Here is a 19,081-nt window from a genome sequence, read left to right as displayed (position 1 = left end):
TTTTTACTTCTCTTTAGTCATACGGACTCGAAACGTTAACTCTGTCTTTCTATCCACAGATGCTGTCAGACCTGCTGAGTTTTTCCAGCTGTTTTTGTTTTTGTGTATTCTCAAACTGGTTGGCCAATCAGACTCTGGGCCAGTCTGATAGATGGACAGCTGCAACATTGCACTAGTTGTGTCTTATATATACAGACTGTTCTGCTGGTTGGGTTTATTGCTGGTATGTTGTGAAACTCATGAACAGCTTTTGCTAGGTTTTGAAGTTAGTACCTCTGTAAATGTGAGTACTATATCACAGTGTATGCAGCACCATGGGCAAATTTTGAGAATTCTCAGCTAAATGAACTCTGTAAAATAAAACTTCAGCTCACAAGAAAAATACATTAGGCTCAGTATTTGATTGTAATTATTATAGGTCTCTTTAAAATACCCATTAGACCCCTTGTCTTAAATTTGCACCTCCAATCCATTCCAGCATTGCACAGTCTTGCAGAAATGGTAAGTCACAAATCCAACTTCGTTTACTGCACTGCTGCTAACTAACTCAGTTCTCTCTTGTCTCTATTTCATTTTCTACCTCTCTCTTCCTCCCACACTCTATCTGCCTCTTTTCCCCAATCTCTCTTCCTCCCTCCCACTTGTTCCTTTCCCTTCTCATTGTCTCCTCCCTCCCAACCTCTTTACCTTTCACTCATTCTTTTTTCTCTCTCCATCTCTCTCTGCCCCCTTTTTCTTTTTTGTCTTTCTCTCCCCTTTTTCTTTTTGTCTTTCTCTCCCCTTTTTCTTTTTGTCTTTCTCTCCCCTTTTTCTTTTTGTCTTTGTTTCCCCTTTTTCTTTTTGTCTTTCTCTCCCCTTTTTGTCTTTCTCTCCCCTTTCTCTTTCCGTCTTCCTCTCCCTTTTCTTTTTCCATCTTTCTCTCCCCTTTCTCTGTCTTTCTCTGCTGTCTTTCTCTCTGTCTCTCTCCCCTTTCTCTTGCTCTCTCCCCTTTCTCTTGCGCTCTCTCCTTTTATTCTCACAATCAGCCTTTCTCCCCCCTTTCCCTTTCGCTTGTCTTCCTCCTCCTGCCCCTCCCCTCAGTCACATTTTTCTCCCTCAGCAACTATCATGGTGGTGACCCCATGCCCTATCCTGCTTCTGAAGGTCCTGATTACCTGTAGTGGGTGGGTGTTCCAGACAGGGAGCATTGCCACATAAAGTGCTGCTTGGCTGTGCGAGGAAAGCTCTGTTATTGTAATATTCCTCTCTTGGTTGCTCTTGGCAGGAAAATTGGAAATAACACTAGAGTGGCTTCAATATGATTGCGAGCAATATAGTTAAAACTTTTCCATATGGGTCGTTGATTTTAAGAAATTAGCTGAGCCTTCATGAATGAAATGGGATATTAAAACCAGAAAGTGCTGGAAAGGCACAGCTAGCTCATTGGCATCTGATTTGAGAAAACGCAGGCCATTGTTCTGGGTGGAGGCCCCTCATTAGAATTGGATGCTGAAAGATAAGTGAGTCCATTTAAAGGACTGTTCGTCTGTAACAGGAATCACTATACCCCATTCTTCACCTCTCAAGCTGATACCCTCTCCCCTTTTATCCTTCATTGTGTTGTTCAGTCCTCTAAATGAGTTCGTTTAAAGCTTCCAGTCTCCTGTTCAATGAAAGATCAGTACCTGAGATATGGGATAGGTAGTGGTTGCAAAAGTGATCTCCTGTTTTTTTCTATTTTTGTGGCTTTTCTTTCTGTAACATAAATAACTTGTGTTATTGGGATAAATGTGATGGTTATTATGCAGCATGTATGTGAGATCCAAACACACAGGCCTGGAACATGGTAACAGAGCCTGTTCATTCAGAGGTGTTGATGTTAGAAGGTACGATAACATGCACTGACTAATACTAGAGAATGATTGTTATCTAAAATGAGGCAACAGGAAAAATCAGTTCATACCAGTTCAATATAGTCTCAAACCTTAGTTTTAGGAAGACAACGCCAAAAATGAGCCATTACAACAAATGGTATTATTGACAGTATGTGGCCCATTTTGGCTCCCAGTCCATCAATGCTTTGCATTTAAAATTCTCACACTCTTGTTCAAATTCTACATTGCCTCACCCCATCCCATCTCTGTGACCTCCTGCAGTGGTTTGAGAACTCTGCGGTCCTCCAACTCTGACCTCTTGTGCACCCCCAACTCCCTTCACTCTACCACTGGCTGCTGCGACTTCAGCTGTCTAGGCCCTAAGTTTTCAAATGACCTTCCTACCCTAAGCCAGGCTACCTCTGAGGTGATGTTGATATCCATCAGATGGATTGTACTATTGAAGCTGTAATGCCCCAGTCTGTTTTTGCACAGTGTTTGAACTCTGGCTGATTGTCACATATTTGGTAAGATTGTCCCTGACTCTTGCCAGAGAGTAGAGATTGAGTTAGACTAATCTCACTAGTTCAGTGTCGGACTGTGATAAATCTTAAACATTCTAGCAATTCAAATAAGACATTCATTATTTTCCACATCTCTCAACAGATTATGGAAGAAACAAACACACAAATAGCATGGCCGTCCAAACTGAAGATTGGAGCAAAGTCAAAGAAAGGTAAATGGCTTTTGAGGAGTAATTTGATTACATAAGAAAAAGATTCAGTCATTTGGTGAACAAAATATCAAGAAGTTTGCAGCAGTCAGATATTGAGCTCATTCTGGCAGAGACCTTCTTGAGTGGATTATTAAGCTGCAGAATAAGAAATCACTGTCAAGGAAAAGTGTTCCTTCCTTTGCAGCGGCCGTGATGTCACCAGACTCCGGGTTAGGGAATGACATTCACCCAGTTGGTGTGTTACAAATGTTGGATATTTGTACTCCCTGTCTGCAGCAAGGAATGTTATATCCTTGTGACTTTTCTATCTCTCACTGTAAACGCTTTGGCAGCTATATCTTTACATTAACTCCTCCCTTGCACCCACCCAACCACCCTAGTAGTTTTTTGGCATGTGGTCTGCCCATCTAGATCTGGCTATGGGTGAAACTGATATGTGTCCCTAATTTAGGAGTTGCTGCCCCCCACATGCTTCCTTTCTTTTTGTTTTCTTTAGTAGGTTTCTGTAGGCAGGTCACATTAATTCCTATCAACTGAATAAGTTATTGGAACAGCGAATATACTCAAGCTGTACTGGAGCGATGCACCAAGGTGCTACACCAAGGGGTAGCAAGCGATGGCAGCAAGGTTGGGAAATGGAGTGAAAGCAGAGGGAACTGGGGAGCCAAGGGGACTTTAATTTTGCTGATATTCAGCTGGGATATGATTTGGCCTTTCCACCTATTGTTGTTGGAGCATCAGTTTACCATAGCCACAGAGTTGAGAGGGGAGCTAGAGCTGAGTGTTGGCAGCATACATATGGAAAGTAATCCTACCCTTCCAGTTGTTACTGGAAGGCTGATGTATAAAGATGAAGGCAGAGCCAAGAAGGGATGTCCTGAGATATACCAGGGTGATCATGTGAATAAAAGAGGAGAAGCCATTGGTGGGATGTAATGTGGGAGGATGATGTTTAAGGAGTACAAAGTGGTTGACTGCACAAAGGCAGTGGAGAGGTTGAGCATGCTGAGGAAGGACAGTGGCCAACCATTGCCTTCATGCACAGCGTGGTTAACCAATGCAGTTTCAGAGTGAAAGCTTGATTAGACGAGCTTTGAACATGGAGAAATGAGAATTCAGTTGAGACAGAGATTTGAGAAGAAAAATAGACAGTTGAGGGTGAGATGGTGATTGGAGAGTTTATGGAAGGGGTCAGAGGAGATTTTGGGGAGTTGGTGGGGTCGGCAGTGAAGGGATGATGCCAGTTTTGGAGTTAACTGGAAGCTAGGGATAGGTTCCTGCCCTCTTCAGTGTCAGAATGAGTGACAAGTTGAAAATGAGGTGGAAGGATGAAGGTAGTAAGGTTCACTGTTTAAAAAAAGGTTTGTGATGGTGTGGTTGTTTTGTTAGGTTAATTTAGTGAAATTAGTGGCATTGGAAATTCAGTAAGTGCAATTTCACTTCACAAAACAGAAGCATTCGTACATTCCATATCTACCAAGTGTTTCGCTTCTCTCTCCCCAATACACATTGTGTCACGTTGCTAAGCATCAATTCATCAATCCTAATGACAAAGTGCTTTGTGGTCAGCCAATAAGAGCTATTTATTGAACCTATCGTTCATTCTCTGGGAGAAGAATAGGATATTGAGCATCAATCTTCTGTTAATGCAGATTTAAGTGTCATGCTGCTGTTTAAGTAGCCATGAGGTATTTGTGGATTTAGAAACTGCGGATGCCCTTTTTAACACCTCGTTGAAGAATATTTATTATGTAAATACTCCAGTTCGAAATAATCAGATGGCAATTTGTTTTCAAATGTAATAAAAGTTTGGAAATGAAATGCGGCGGAAATCTAAGGTGAATGGATGTAATTGCAGTTGTTACCTTGCTGTGCAGAGATCTGCCTGTTACAGACAGAGTGCTATCAATACAATGCCATTAAACTTCAGGTTCAATGACTTTCATAGCTCTCTGCAGGCTTTATTTCTTGTAGCTTTTCAAACTCTTGCCTCCTGGCATTGACCAGTACCACATGAAAGGCTGACTAACAAAACTGTGGCTCATGAAATAGGAGGGTCAGCATCAACTTGAATAAAAAAAATTGGCTTAAGGACAGAAAACAGCGAGCAGTGGTAAATGGTTATTTTTCAGAAGAGGGTGGTAGACAGTTGTGTCCTGGAAGGGTCAGTGCTAAGACTACTGTCTTTATTGATGCATATACATAACTGAGTAAAATTTCAAAAATTGCTGATGATATCAAAATAGTCGGAGTAACAAACAGTGAGGATGATACCAATCTCCTGCAACAGGGCAAAAATAGGTTGGCAGATGGGCAGGCAAGTGAGAGATGGAATTTAATACAGAGGGGTGTGAGGTGATGCATTTTGGCAGAGGGATCGGGAGAGACAATATAAACTAAATGGCACAGCTCCAAGGAGAATACAGGGACAAAGATCTCGGAATGCATGTGCATAGTTCTTTGAAAGTGGCAGGGTGTATTGTGAGAATGGTTAGCAAAGTATTTGGGACCTTGGGCTTCATAAATAGAGGCATTGAGTACAAAAATAGGGCAGCTATGCTGAACTTAATCAAACTATAATTAGGGTACAGCTAAAGTATTGCACCCAGTCCTGGTCACCAGCCTTTAAGAAAGATGTGAGGGTCCTTGAGGGGAGATTTACCAGAATGATTCCAGGGATGAGGGATATTAGCTACAATCATAGGTTGGAGAAGCTGGGGTTGTTCTCCTTTGGAGCAAAGGAGATTGAAGGGAGATTTGATGGAGATGTACACGATTATGATAGAGTTAGATTTTCCTCATCTACCATATCTGTTTCCATTAGCTGATGGTATAAGGGGGGCACAGGTTTAATTAAGGCTTTGGGAAAGAGATAAAGGAGGGGTGTGAGGAAGAGCTTTTCAATGCAGGAGTGTGGTGGAAGCAGAGGTAAAGGGAATTTGATTGGGCACATGAAGGGAATAAAGTTGCAGGGGGTATGGGGATAAAGTGGGGGAATGAGACTGACTGGGTTGCTTTACAGTAATCTGGCATGGACGCAATAGGTTGAATGGCCACCTACTATGTTGTAAATGATTCTATGACCCAGTGAGTATGAGCAAGTTTAACCTCAGACCTGTTCCCGAACAGGTCGTGGCTGATCTGTACCTCAGCCCCATTTACCTTTGATACCATTACATAACAAAAAAATCTATTGAAGTAGAAGCAAACAGAAAATGCCAGAAATATTCAGCACGTCTGGCAGCACCTGTGGGAAGAGAAACAGAGTTAACATTTCGGGGCTGTGCCTCACATCAGAACTTCTGTTGAAAGGTCATCGACCTGAAGCGTTAGCTCTATTTCCCTTTCCACAGATGCTGCCTAACCTGCTGAGCATTTTCAGCATGCTCCTGATTTTATTTCAGATTTCCAGCATGTGCAGTATTTTGCTTTTGTAAAAACCTATCAATCTCTTGAAAATTTAAATTGACCCCCAGCATTCAAAGATTTTTGGGGTCAAGAGTCTAAGATTTCTGTGACAGTTTGTGTGACAAAAGTGGCTCCTGATTTCACCCAGGAATAGCCTAGCTCTGATTTGATATTGTATCTCCTGGTTCTGGATTCTCCCACCAGAAGAAATAGCTTCTCTATATCTACCTCAGTCCTTCCCAAATGATTTTCCAATATGACCCCATTTTAATACTTGGGTCAGAATCTTTCAGGCAGTTGGTGGTGGCTGTGGAGCCAATCTGCCCCACTCCGCCATTTTACGCGGGCGGGCCAATTAGGCCCGACCAGTGTAATCCGCAAGCCGTAGCTCTCAGCGCTACCTGTGCAGGCGGGGGGGCAGAGGGAGAGTCAGGACCAGTGCTCTTTCACACATGCGCACAAAAGAGCGCAGCAATCTCCCTGAGGCATGGAGCTGCCTCAGGGAAATTTAATTAATATTGAAATAATAAAATAAATGGAGAAAAAAGTAATTAAACATGTCCCCTCATGTGACCCGTTTTTAATAGGTCGGAAATTTTTTTTTATTTAATAATAGCTTTAGGAAACCTCATCCCGCACCTGCATGAGGTTTCCTAAAAAAGTGAAGGCCGCTTGGCCTTTTCGCCTGCCTGCCAACCTTAAGGTTGGACAGGCTGTGTAAACAAATACATTAATTGATTTGTTAATGAGCTTAATAGGCCTTTTAAATATCTGCAGGCTTGCAGCCGACTCTGGCACGGGCCCACCCGCCAAACGAGACAGCGTGATGATGTCGGGACGCACGCCCGACATTACCGCGCTTCATTTTATGATTCGGTGTGTTGGGCCCGCCCCCGCACGCTGATTGAAAAATCCTGCCCTTGAAAAGTAATGCGGCCCCGCAAAACAGCAGTAAAGCAGCAGAGTAAGTTCAGTGTCTAATTATTCAAGTTCAAGTGTTATAGAGCAAGGTTCTATAAACATCATATAAATATGAAAATCTGCGGTGAAAATCCCAGGCCCTCGGTGAACGAGCTGCCATTGTAGTCACTAAATCCGTGTCCGCCGTGCTGCTCCATGAAACCTCTGACCTATTTACCCATTCGCATTGTTACATCACAGCACACCTGATCAGAGCCGCTCTGGCCAATCGGTGTCCAACAACAGGCATTTGCCTTGCAATTGGTTGCTTCCCACTGCCTGGACAGCACAAGAAGTGGGAGATTATTGTGATTTTATTTCTCTGCAACCCCAACTGGGGTAGTGACCCACAGTTTGAGTACTGCCGATCGATCCTATTGAACCCTTTGATTAGCTCAGCCGAGGAGTTGCACGAGGTGAATTGGTCCTTCAGAGAGCCAGTACAGCCACAATGGGCTGAATGGTCACCCACTGTGCAGTAACCGTTCAATGATTCTATGAACCAGCTCAGTGGGGATCACACAAGCTCAGTTAATGGAACCAGTGCTCATAATTTAACTCCTTTGGTGGTGATATCATTCTGCCCTCCTCTCTTCCGGGGGGATGGAATTTCGGAATTCCATGAACCTTTGTGTGGAGAAGCTATTCCTGATTTCACTCCCAAGTGGCGAAGCTTTCAGAAGGAACTCTTGCCCCTGACATCAGCTTATTACTTATAGGGAGAAGAATGTGTTTCCAGACCTGCCTTGGGGCAAAGTGAGCACTATTTGTGCTTTCCCCAAATCCTAATGGTGTCGTAATTGTTGGTATTGATATATGAGCATGGTTCCACAGCAGTGGCCAAACTACAGCCTCTGGACCATTTCTGGTGCCTGATCCCTGGCAGCCTGCCCCAGAAAGCTCAGGCAGTTCAGTTCTGTTTGTGCTTACATTTGTCGGCTGGTCCTGATTAAATTTTATGTGTTTGGAAAGGGAATAAATCAGTGAATAAATCCTAAATGAGAACACCAAGATCTGTTAGTACTGGCAACCTGAGATAGGTGAAAATTAATTGGTACTTTATAAATGGCCCCCAAAGGTCCATGAAACACACCCAAGCAGCCCACAAAGTCAAAAGGCTTGGACACCCCTAGGCTAGAGCAACACTTTGTCCTCCATTTTCCATCTGCTTCATTAATTTCACCATTGCCCTGTAACAAATAGTAGAATGAAGCATGCATAAAGATATTGAAGTCCTGATAAGAATGGCATTCATTACTGTTATTTTAGCTTGACATTGTCCTAACAAAATCTTGTTCACGTCTTTTGCTGTGGTATTCAATCCTGCTTTTCACATGATCATAGTATATAACAACAACTTGTTTTTATATTGCATCTTTAACAAATAAAACATCCCAAGGTGCTTCACAGAGACAGTATGTTAACACAGCATGACACTGAGTCACTTAAGACGTTATTAGGGCAGATGACCAAAAGGAAATGCAAATTAAAAATGTTCTTAGCTTTGCACATAAAAAAAAGACCACTTATAAAGCACCTTTCATAACTCAGACATCTTCATGTTCTCTTTGTTGGTTTTCTTTATTTTCGTTTTCTCTGGCTTATTTTTCTCCTCATTCGAACTCCGTCTTGTTTGCAGTCTCTCTGTTATGTGTTCTCTCTCTCGCTCTCACTATTGTGCACACTCTCTGTCTTGTACATGTTCGTTCAAAGACTTGCATTTATATAGCACCTTTCATGACCGCAGGAAATCCCAAAGCACATAACAACCAATGAAGTAAAGTGTAGTCACTGTTGTGATATAGGAAAGCTGCCAACCAATTTGCACTCAGCAAACTCCCACAAAAAATAATGTGATTATGACCAGATAATCTGCTTCTGTGATGTTGATTGAGGGATAAATATTGGCCAGGACACTGGGGATAACTCTTTGAAGTAGTGCCATGGAATCGTTGACATCCACCCGATGGGGCTTCAGTTTAACGTCTCATCTGAAAGGCTACTCCATCAACAGTGCAAGCATTCCCTCAGTGCTGCACTGGAGTGTAAGCCTTGATTTTGGTGCTCGATCCCTGGAATGGGACTTGATCTCATGACTTCTGGCTCGGACAAGACTGCTGCCAACTGAGCCACAGCTGGCTTACACTTCTACTTCCTATAGTTTTGCTGCCCCTCCCCCAACCCCAAAACGCATGTCGTCTTCAGTAAATTGCTAATCAAGCCTATGCAGTATGCACGACATAAAAGTAGTCACATGAGGGGATCAGACAAGTCTGCTTGCCCTTTGGAAACAGGTTCATTTTTAAAAAAGCTGAATTCTGAGCTTTAAAAAAAATCTTGGACAACCCTTCTGCATATCTTTATTTGGGATCATAAAAAAGGAAATGCTGTTCCTGGGTGGAATTGGTAGAATTGGTTCTCAGAGGTTATCAGGAATATTCTTGATTTGAAACACACTTTCCCTAAAACTTAAAATGCAATATAATGCTCTCTCGTTGGGTGAAAATAATTTATTGTTCTGGGTTGGAAAGTACCTTCCTGATAGCTAGTCCAGGTGATCGTGTAAAAAGGCTGCTTCTAATTATGTTCCTAGAAATGTGTTATGAAGTTGCACATGGGGACTACAGTTTCCCCACGGGTATTAGTTCAAAGCTTTTCTTCCCCCTTTAGATTAAATGTCCTTTCTTCTCCTCAGAATTATTCCCTGTTTATTGTACTAAATTACTGATTGTTTTCAGAAGTCATGGATTTGCAGAGAAGATACAATTTGTTGGGATCTGATGGTGCAATGTGTTTTCACACCTCCTACCCTGACAGAGGCTCTACTCCCTGTTGCTGGAGGGGTGAATTCACAATGTACTCCTCTCCCTTCAGTAACCATGCCCTAAGAGGGCATTGGTCACCATGGCTTCCACAGGATTGGCAAAGTGCTACAGTGGTTTGCCTTTGCCTTCTGCAGTATGGCTGACCAGGAACCTCTCCTGCTCTTAGCCCCAGGTATATTGGAAGGATTTACAAGATGATAATCAACCTGTTTTGTCACATTATGAATACACTGAATGTGGCCATCAAGTCCTGAAGTGGGACTTGAACCGGGAGCTTCTGGCCCAGAGGTAGGGACGCTACTACTGCACCACAAGACCTCCATTCACAATGTAGTAGGTTCTGTAAATGTAGCAATAAGTTGTGCTGATATGACCTAATCTCTGAGATAACGGCATGTATGAATGGAAATGTTCTGGGATTGGATGGGGTACATAGGTGGGATCCTGCTTGGAGCAGTTCTGCAGAAAACTCTTAGATGTTTAGATGGGGCCGTTCAATTTTCAACTTTGTCACCCCTGATAATTAGGCACAAGGATAAGCCAATATGGTGAAAGGGCCAACTGTTTGGTCTTTCTCATCTTTCTTCATGAGTAATCTTGTTCCAGTGCACGTTTGGCTTGTGGGGTATAAGATATGCACTTGTACAGTTCTTTTTCTCATGGTTTGGAATTCCTCGGCATGAAATGGAAGGACTGCTTTAGGCCGTGTGTAAGGTGCAGGAGAAAGCTGAGCTGGGTTTGTAGCAGAGATGCAGAACTCCGGTTCTCACACACTCTGTCACTGCCACCTCACAAAGGCAATGCATGCAGATTTCTCCACGCAATTCCATTAACACCTCAGCCTGAGTGCATTTATTATCCAAGTTTTGTCAAACTGCTTGAGTTAACATCTCAAGTAGGCTAATCTAACCACCAAGAAATGTTTCAACTTGATTATTTTTTGACCAAAAGAAGTCAGAGAGAACCTATTTAGGACAACAGTTTACCAGTGACTGTACTGTCAATATCTGGTTATGGAACCAATTAACTGCTTTGCGTGTTTGTGCCATAGAATTGACATCTCCATGTGAGATAGCTGGCTTAAGCGAATTTTTACATATGGTTTTGGTCTCACATGAAATGAAACACTAAAAGCTCCCTATTTTGTCACCATTACCTGTATGTAAGAGCACGCCCAATGTTTCCATTGCTCAATATGGATTGTGCATGCACTGCAAAGAGGAAAGCAGTTGATAATGATGCCCTGCATCTACAACTGGTGGGAGCAGCATCCAATAGTGTGTCTATACAGGGATCAGGAGGGTGATGGCAATGTACAATCCTGTGCTGAATTGTGCAGCTCATTGTGCTGGTCTTGAGGAGTTCTGCCTATGAGAGCTCAAATGTGCACTTGTCACTTCCCTAATGACCAGCTAATGTCTGTGTTTGCTTTTGAGAGTAAGGAGGGCTGTTCAGGCCCCTGGAGTTCAACCCGGTCTAAGACAACGCAACTGTGATTGGAGGATTGGAACCGAGTCAACAGCACTGTGGGTGTACCTACACCACGTGGACTGCAGCAGTTCAAGAAGGTAGCTCACCACCACCTTCTCAAGGGCAATTAGGGATGGGCAATAAACACTGGCCTAGTGAGTGACGCCCACATCCTTCAAATGAATAATTTAAAAAAATTCATTGTAAATATTCTGATATCAGACTCAGGCAGGCCCACGATGTTCAGGGTCTTTGTGATGGTTGACCCACAATCTGAGCTCCTTGTCAGGAGGGTTATCCTATCACAGGCACCTGGGATTTACACCACTGACCTCCAGATAAATCTACCCATGAATTTCCTAATGGGTAGAATGACCCTGGCTGGACAAGCAGTGGTCTGCTTTATGTTTGCAGACTATGGGTCACTAAATTTTGGCTCTGGCTAATTTGCTCCCAAGTTTTGGATTTGGGTTAGGACAATGAGTCCCCATCAAACAAACAAACTCAACCCACATGTATTCCTCGGTAACTTGGCTTGGAGCTTCGTTTAACAGATTGTTGGATTTCCACGTGCAAGCCTCCTGGATTATTGGCAAAGTAAGGAATATGTTATATGCCTTAGATGTCAGTACTGAGGGAATGCTGCACTACTGGAGGTACCATAACGTCTTTCAGTTGAGACTTTAAACAGAGGACCTCTCAACTGGAGGTAGAGAATCCCAAGGCAATATTTGAAGAGGAGGAGGAGCGTTCTCCCAATTTCCTAGCTAATATTTAACACTCAATTAACTTCATTAAAATTGATGCTTTGGTCATTATCCCATTATCATTTATGGGACTGTGCAGGATGCAAAGTGACTGCTGTATTTTCCTACTTTACAACAATGACTTCATTGCCAGTGTACTTCATTGGAATATCCTAATGACATGGGGGGTCCAGAACCAGGGGTCACAGACTGAGGATATGGGGTAGACCATTTGGGACTGAGATGAGGAGAAATTTCTTCACCCAAAGAGTGGTGAGCCTGTGGAATTTGTTACCACAGAAAATAGTTGAGACCAAAACATTGTATGTTTTCAAGAAGGAGTTAGATATAGCTCTTAGGGCAAAAGGGATCAAAGGGCATGGGGAGAAAGTGGAAGCAGGCTATTGAGTTGGATGATCAGCCACGATCATATGAATGGCGGAGCAGGCTCGAAGGGCCTACTCCTGCTTCTTGTTTCTATGGAAGAAGTTAGATCAGTGAAAGTTTTCCTTCCTTTAAGATTCTTCACTCTGTGACAGATCCAATAAAGCTTTAGTTTCAAACACTGTTGGATAGTCGGCAGAGGGCAGGAAGGATCCTTTCTCAAGAGCTATTGCTGCAAGTCCTTTATCAGCTTCACCTTCTGCAATCATGCAGTCCCTCTTATCAGTAAATAGGACAGTGCTACAGTCTGCTAGATTTACAGTTCTCAGTGGTAGTGTGAAATGGGCAACCATGAACTTGCAGCCTGTTTTATAACTTGTCAATAAAATAAGTTCAGGTCTTGTGTAAACCCACCTATCAATTTGCTCTTGCCCATTTTGCATTGCCGGCTAAGATCCAATTCTCTTCAGTTACGCCTGGATCAGGTGAGAATACAATGTTGCACAACTCTGGGAAGAAGCACAGCACCACCAGGTAGGGTGACCAAACCTCCCATATTTTACAGGATTGTCCCATTATTTTAGATTTTATCCTGTGTCCTATTCATTGACTCCCCATCAGTTGTCTTTATTTCTCGGGGAGGCTGCTGGGGAGTCCCATCTTGCCACTGCCTTGGTGTCTTTGCTTTTTGTGTAGGTGCACTCTGTATGTGTCCATGAGCTGCCATCAACCCACTCGGCCACAAGGTGACGGGAGAGAGAAGGAAGAGAGATCGATGGACATTGGCTGAATGCCTGAAAGAAGCATTTCGGTGTCTGAGAGGAAGAGAGAGCAGAGCCACAAGTACAGCCAAGAGGAAAAGAGAGGGGAGAACATTACAGCAACAGACAAGAGCACATAGGAGCAGTACAGGCAGGGGAGCAGCTCCAAATGCTACACTTAGCCTAGGGATAGAGAGAAGCACTGAAGCTTGCTTCCCCTTCCCAGGAGGGAGTTTGTGCCCTGGGAAGGCAGCAGAGAATGAGCAGAGCCAAGCTTACCCTCAGCGCTCAGCAGCCGAACCGCCTCTGCCAAAGTGACCAGCACCAGCTCAGGACCCTGCCGCTCCGCCGACTACTTCATACTGGCCGGCACAGACTGTTTTGCTGTTGTTGCTGAGCATTAGTGATGTTTTACTAATACTGTGCCTTCTAGCCTTAGCAAAGCTTGATAAGGCTTTGCTTCCCTAGGACAGACTTGAGGTAGTCAGTATAGTTTAACTACAAACAATTTATCAAGAGCTATTTACAAAGACCTCAGGGTAAGCAGATGGTATTCAGGACATAGACTGTTCTCTGTCTGGCTCTCTTGGAGCCTCTCTGTCATCTGACTATTGATGTCGCAGTTATATCATTAATATCTTCATGGTCTCAATAATATATCCATTAACCCATTACTCTACATCTCTCCTCCCCCCAACCAAGTATAATCTCAAATTGTGACATTCTTTTGTTAAACTTTTTACATTACATTTTCCGACACCTATAAACCTACTGTACTGTTGACAGTTTCTATCCAACCCCTACCCTACCGCCCTCCCCCCACCAAGTCTCTGTCACACAGAGCTTCAATCTCCATCAGTGTCCTCAGCTCTCTGAGAGGATGTTGTGGACATATGCAGTCGCTTGTCTTTTTCCTGGAAGCCAAACATGTTGGCGGAGTGGGGTAGTGGCTTTCTATGAGTGCTGGTATCTGGGCTGTGACCTTCATGATGACTTGGCTGTAAGGGTTGTGAAACCCATTCAATGAAAAACTGACTCTTGAGAAGATTTCAGGACATGGACAATCGCACTCTCATGAACAAGGAGAGAATGAACTAACGTTCTCTCTGGAATCCTCTGCTCCCTCTTATCACACTGGAGAAAGGCTTGAGGAGATGAAACATCTTCAACTTTGACAAAGAATTTTGCAGCTGTATCATTCACTGCTGCAAGGACTCGAGAAAAGTATCTCGAGATTTGAATAAATCTGGAAGACGAGAAGAAGAATGACGAACAGCCTGCAGACGTTGCAGGGTATAAAAAATATACAAAATCCCTACTATGCTTTTTGTAGCTAGTGGGAACATTGCCGGCTTGTTTCTGCACGAAGCTGCTCCGCTGTAGACAATGGGGATGACAGTGTCAGCATAAGACAGTATCCTCAACAATGGATTGGAACTCCAGTCCTGGATCTAGATGAAATTCCTGTATGGGACTCATCAGCTATAGAAGCTCTGTAGTTTTGGCCTCTGCTTCTGGACTGAAGGATGAATAAAGTGTAAGTATGACTTGCTGATGAGATTCAAGTGTGGGCTGCAGTTTACTTTCACATGAGCGAGTAGGGCTCTTCATTGCCTCCAGTAGTTTGATCAACTTGGAATCAAGCATTTCTCTCCCTCTGGATAGCTCACTGGCAGCCAGCTATTTACAATGATTCTCGTGCTTGTGTTCAGTGGGACAAGTATTTGAATTCAGCTGATCAATAGCTTCTTCAACTGACTCCTCAAAAAAGACAACAGAGGCTTCATTTGGATTGGCAGTGGAGCCTAACAAGACCTAGGACCTTGTCTTCCAGCAGATAATCTGTTCCTGCAACAATCACCTTCTCATGAACTTTGTCAGGAAAGAGGCAACCAAGATCTTGAAGCTACTCTAGCGGGCAGTCACTGTCTAGCCAGGTGAAATTTAGAAACAGTGTGTTTATTTTTCCCAAAGGTTACAGTTAAAACTTAATGCTATGAGAGGGTTTTATTATCAGGGAGATAAAGTCCAAAGACATATTGAAACAGTGGGTATTTGCATTCAAAGAGGAAGAAATATATAAAGAAGGAGCAAGGGCTGTGTGTAAGGGAAAGCATTTTTAAGATCTTACAAGTGTGAGAAGATTTCAGCATCTATGCCTTAAGCTGCTGAAGTGAAGAGAACTCACTTTGAATTCGACTTGTTCAGGGTTTCATATTTCTTTGCCTGGGTCTTTTAAAATCTATGTGTCTTACTGTTGTCTTAATGAAAGTGTAACTGGGAGTTAGATTGATTAGGGGATTTAGAAGTTATCATGGTAGTAATTTGTAGATCTAAGTATGTATTTAAAATCATTTTCCTTATTTATAAATGTTTAATTTAGTTTTATAAAACCTATTAGACTTGGTGGACTTATTACTACTGAATTCAGGGCATGCATCTCAAAATTTATACAAATTGCAAAACAAGTTATGGCAGTTGTTTCAAGTTTCCCTTTGGGATTTGAACAACTCAGCATTTACCATCCATAGTGCCATAACACTGGTGTGAGTTGTATTTCTTTGGTCTGATCCAATTCATTTAATGCCTTCTCCCCTGCCCTCCTATCTTCTCCAATACTCCCCTTCTCTCCACATTCTCAGTTTTCTTTCATTGGGGTACAGCTTCACATATACTCCCAGCCTTCTTTCAGGCACCCTTGTCCAAGTGACTGTCCTGGATGCACGAGCTGAGACGGTGTTGTTTGTTGGGCTCTTTGACCTGATGAAGCCCTAATCACATCCTGCCTCACTGTCTTTCATCACTAGGGGTGGGGGCTATCGTTTACCGTCAGGAGCCAAAATAAAAATCCCCTATCCCTGATTTCTGTTTCTCCCCCTGTTCCCTAAGCCATGGTACAGTTTGCATTCATCACAGCCCTGCCTAGGGTGAGGGGATTTAGTGAGGAGTGTACAGAGACCAGAGGGCATTCTGCCGGTTGCTGGTTCCAAAAGAAATGTATTCTCCAACCCACTGGTTACAGTGACTGAACAGTTCTCCTTTATTACATGGAATTTTCATCCGTGTTTTGAGGATCTCATTCTACAATTTCAGCCGGGTTTTCCCTTGACAGCCTGAAGATAACTGGATAAAACCTGTAGTTTATGCAGCATTAAGTGCTGTTCAGAAACAGACGGGCTGTTTCTGTTGAGTTACGGTTCACTTCTGCAGTTAGTCGGAATCTGCCCTGACGTTGAAATGAGCAGAAACCCTGAAATGTCCTGCAGATTGACAGTTCAGGAATCTACAGGGGCATGTGTTACACTTGACTGCACTTCCTGTTCAGTAAAATTGACCATTGTTATATTGAAATGTTGTTATGTTGGGAGATGGGTTAAGAATGGTTTGTCGGGAGAGTGTGTCCTTGGTCAGTTGGAGTTTGTGTCCAATATCCAGCTAATTGTGGTAACAAAATTAATGAAAATAGGCTGATGCGGTTTATTTGGAGATGCCCTCACCTCCGCATCAGAAGCTGTGGGTTCAAATCCCACTCCAGAGTCTTGAGTAGGCTGATGCTCCAGTGCATTGCTTGAGGGAGTGCTGCACTGTCTGAGATGCTGTATTTTGGATAAGATGTTAAACCGAGACTTGCCCTCTTAGGTGGATATAAAAGATTCCATGGCGCGATTCAAAGAATAACAATGGAGTTATCCCCAGTGTTCTACTGGTTAGTTAGTTCTTTACAAACATTGCTTTAACTAGATTTAGCAGATCATCATCTTAGCCGTTTGTGGCACATTATTATGTGCAAATTATGTGCTGTATTTCCTACATTACAGCAGGGACTACACTTCAAAAGTACTTCATTGGCTTTAAAGCACTGTAATGTTCTATGGTCCCAAAGCAGTATACACGCAAAACAAGTCTTTCTCTTTTTCTTTGCTCACCAAACTCTTCTTAATTGCTTATACAGGTCACAGTTCACAAAAAGATTATACAGTTAACTGGTATCTATAATGCGGAATAGACTGGAGGAACTAAATGGCCCAGTCCTGTTTGTATTTTCCTAATAAGCTTCAGAAAGGCTGAAGTTATTAAATGCTTGCCAATTGCACTGTGTTGCACTAAACCATCATTGCAATGATCAGTCTCATATCCCCAACTCGAGCACGACAGCATCTCAGGTCTCCAGTAGTTCAGTGAGTGAATGAGTTCAATGGACTAGGAACATTCTTGACTGTTCCTGCTGGGTGGCAGTAAGTGGTATTGTAACTGCCCGTAGCTTCGCTCTTCATGGCTATTGATTAATTCACGCTGGAAGGTGCATGTTTAAGAGGATGTAGGGTGAACAGAGGGTTGGGAGAAGTTGTAATGCCTTTCATTACTAAATGGACTGTGAGCAGTCATGTGTTAGCCAAGAAGATTGAGGTACTGAGCTAAGATGTCAGAGAGGACATAACAGTCCATGAAACTGTAGTGCAGAAAACATGGATGCCAAGGGGAAGAAGGGAACATTGTTGCAAAATATGCTATTTGCTCTGACCCACAGAAAACAGCATTGAGCAGTTGACATACTATGCAAATAAGCCATACTGTACCAGTAACAAATGCTTCAGTTTAATCATCCAGTGAATGACAGTCTAGATCTAAGTAGATTGCTCAGTGTTATCTTAGATATTGAGCCAAATACAGAGGTTGTGTTCTAAGTGTTCAGTGCATTTTCAGTCATACCAGGATGCTCCTTTTCCCATAATGCTGCGGTTTAAATTGAGCCATGTGACATAGATGCTGAACTGACCAAATTGGAATATCAAGTTGACTATTGTTTCCTCTCAACTCAAACTCAATTACTTGGATGAACAACTTGCATTTTGCAGCATTACACGATGATGGTTTGAGACGACGGTAGCTTTACCCTGAGGTAGATTTCACCTCTATAATGCAAAAATGATGCATGTTATCTGAATTAATAGAGAATCTCTCTGATGATGCAATAGGAAGGCTACAGATCTTTCTGGGAGTGCAAGCATCAGTTGCTAAATGGTGTCTTTGGCATAGAATTTAATTATTTTATAGAGTGGATTATTATCAAGGACCCAACCCCACCCTGCAGCAACCACAAACCCTCCCACTCTCACTAGTTCCCCGTCCCACTCTCACCAGCTCCCCCTCGCGTTCTCAGCAGTTACATTATAATATTTACACAGGTCTTGAAATTTACAAGTTCAGTCTTTCAGGTGGTTTCATGATCCGTGTGGAAGGTCTCAGCTCCACAACTTCAGAGTCTTTTTCAGAAACCACCTTCTATGGAGCTGTTTGAACATCAGGTACCTCGGTGGCCACTTGCAGTTCAGTGTCTTCTGCTCTGATAGAGACATTAGACATGTCAGTGCTTGGATGAACATCTTCAACAGGAAACGCCGGTTCAGTAATGGTTACAGGTGAAACCATACCTTGTTGTGGTATCTCCCTTTTTCTTAAATGGTCCTTATGCATATGGGGTGATTCGGCCTTCCACTTCCACGTGATAATGGTCTGATCACTGTACTTACTCTACCCAGTAACCACTTCGGTGCTCCACCAAAATCCTTCACATGCATTGCTTCTCCAACAAGAAATTGTTTCTCACGACTATGCAAGTTATGAGTAGCTTTTTGGTTTCCTTGGCTCTTCTCCACCTTCCCCTCCAAATTTGGAAATATTAGGCTCAATCTTGTCCTAAGATGGTGTCTCATCAACAATTCTGCAAGTGTTGCTCTTGTCGCCGTGTAGGGGGTCATTCTGTTGTGATAAAGGAAGTGTGCAAGCTTGGTCTCCAATGAATCACCTGTTAACTTCTTCATACCCACCTTAAAAATTTGAACTGCCCTTTCCGCCAGTCTGTTTGATAATGGATGGCACGTGCCATCTTCACATGGGTGATACTGTTGAGGCTGATAAACTGTTGGACCTTAGCACT

General features: G+C 42.9%; 1 protein-coding gene across 3 annotated transcripts in view; it reads left to right on the top strand.

Moving 5' to 3' along the window:
- LOC121289895 (protein bicaudal C homolog 1-like) overlaps positions 1-19,081 on the top strand; it is a 314,358-nt gene that overhangs the window by 173,269 nt on the left and 122,008 nt on the right. For all 3 annotated transcript variants that reach the window (XM_041209847.1, XM_041209845.1, XM_041209846.1), the window contains exon 3: positions 2,520-2,589. In XM_041209847.1, the coding sequence (XP_041065781.1) occupies positions 2,520-2,589 (70 nt within the window). The remainder of the gene's footprint in view (positions 1-2,519; positions 2,590-19,081) is intronic.

The sequence above is a fragment of the Carcharodon carcharias genome, chromosome 17 (assembly GCF_017639515.1).
Source record: "Carcharodon carcharias isolate sCarCar2 chromosome 17, sCarCar2.pri, whole genome shotgun sequence".
Taxonomy (NCBI): domain Eukaryota; kingdom Metazoa; phylum Chordata; class Chondrichthyes; order Lamniformes; family Lamnidae; genus Carcharodon; species Carcharodon carcharias.
This window is presented reverse-complemented; position numbering and strand designations above follow the sequence as displayed.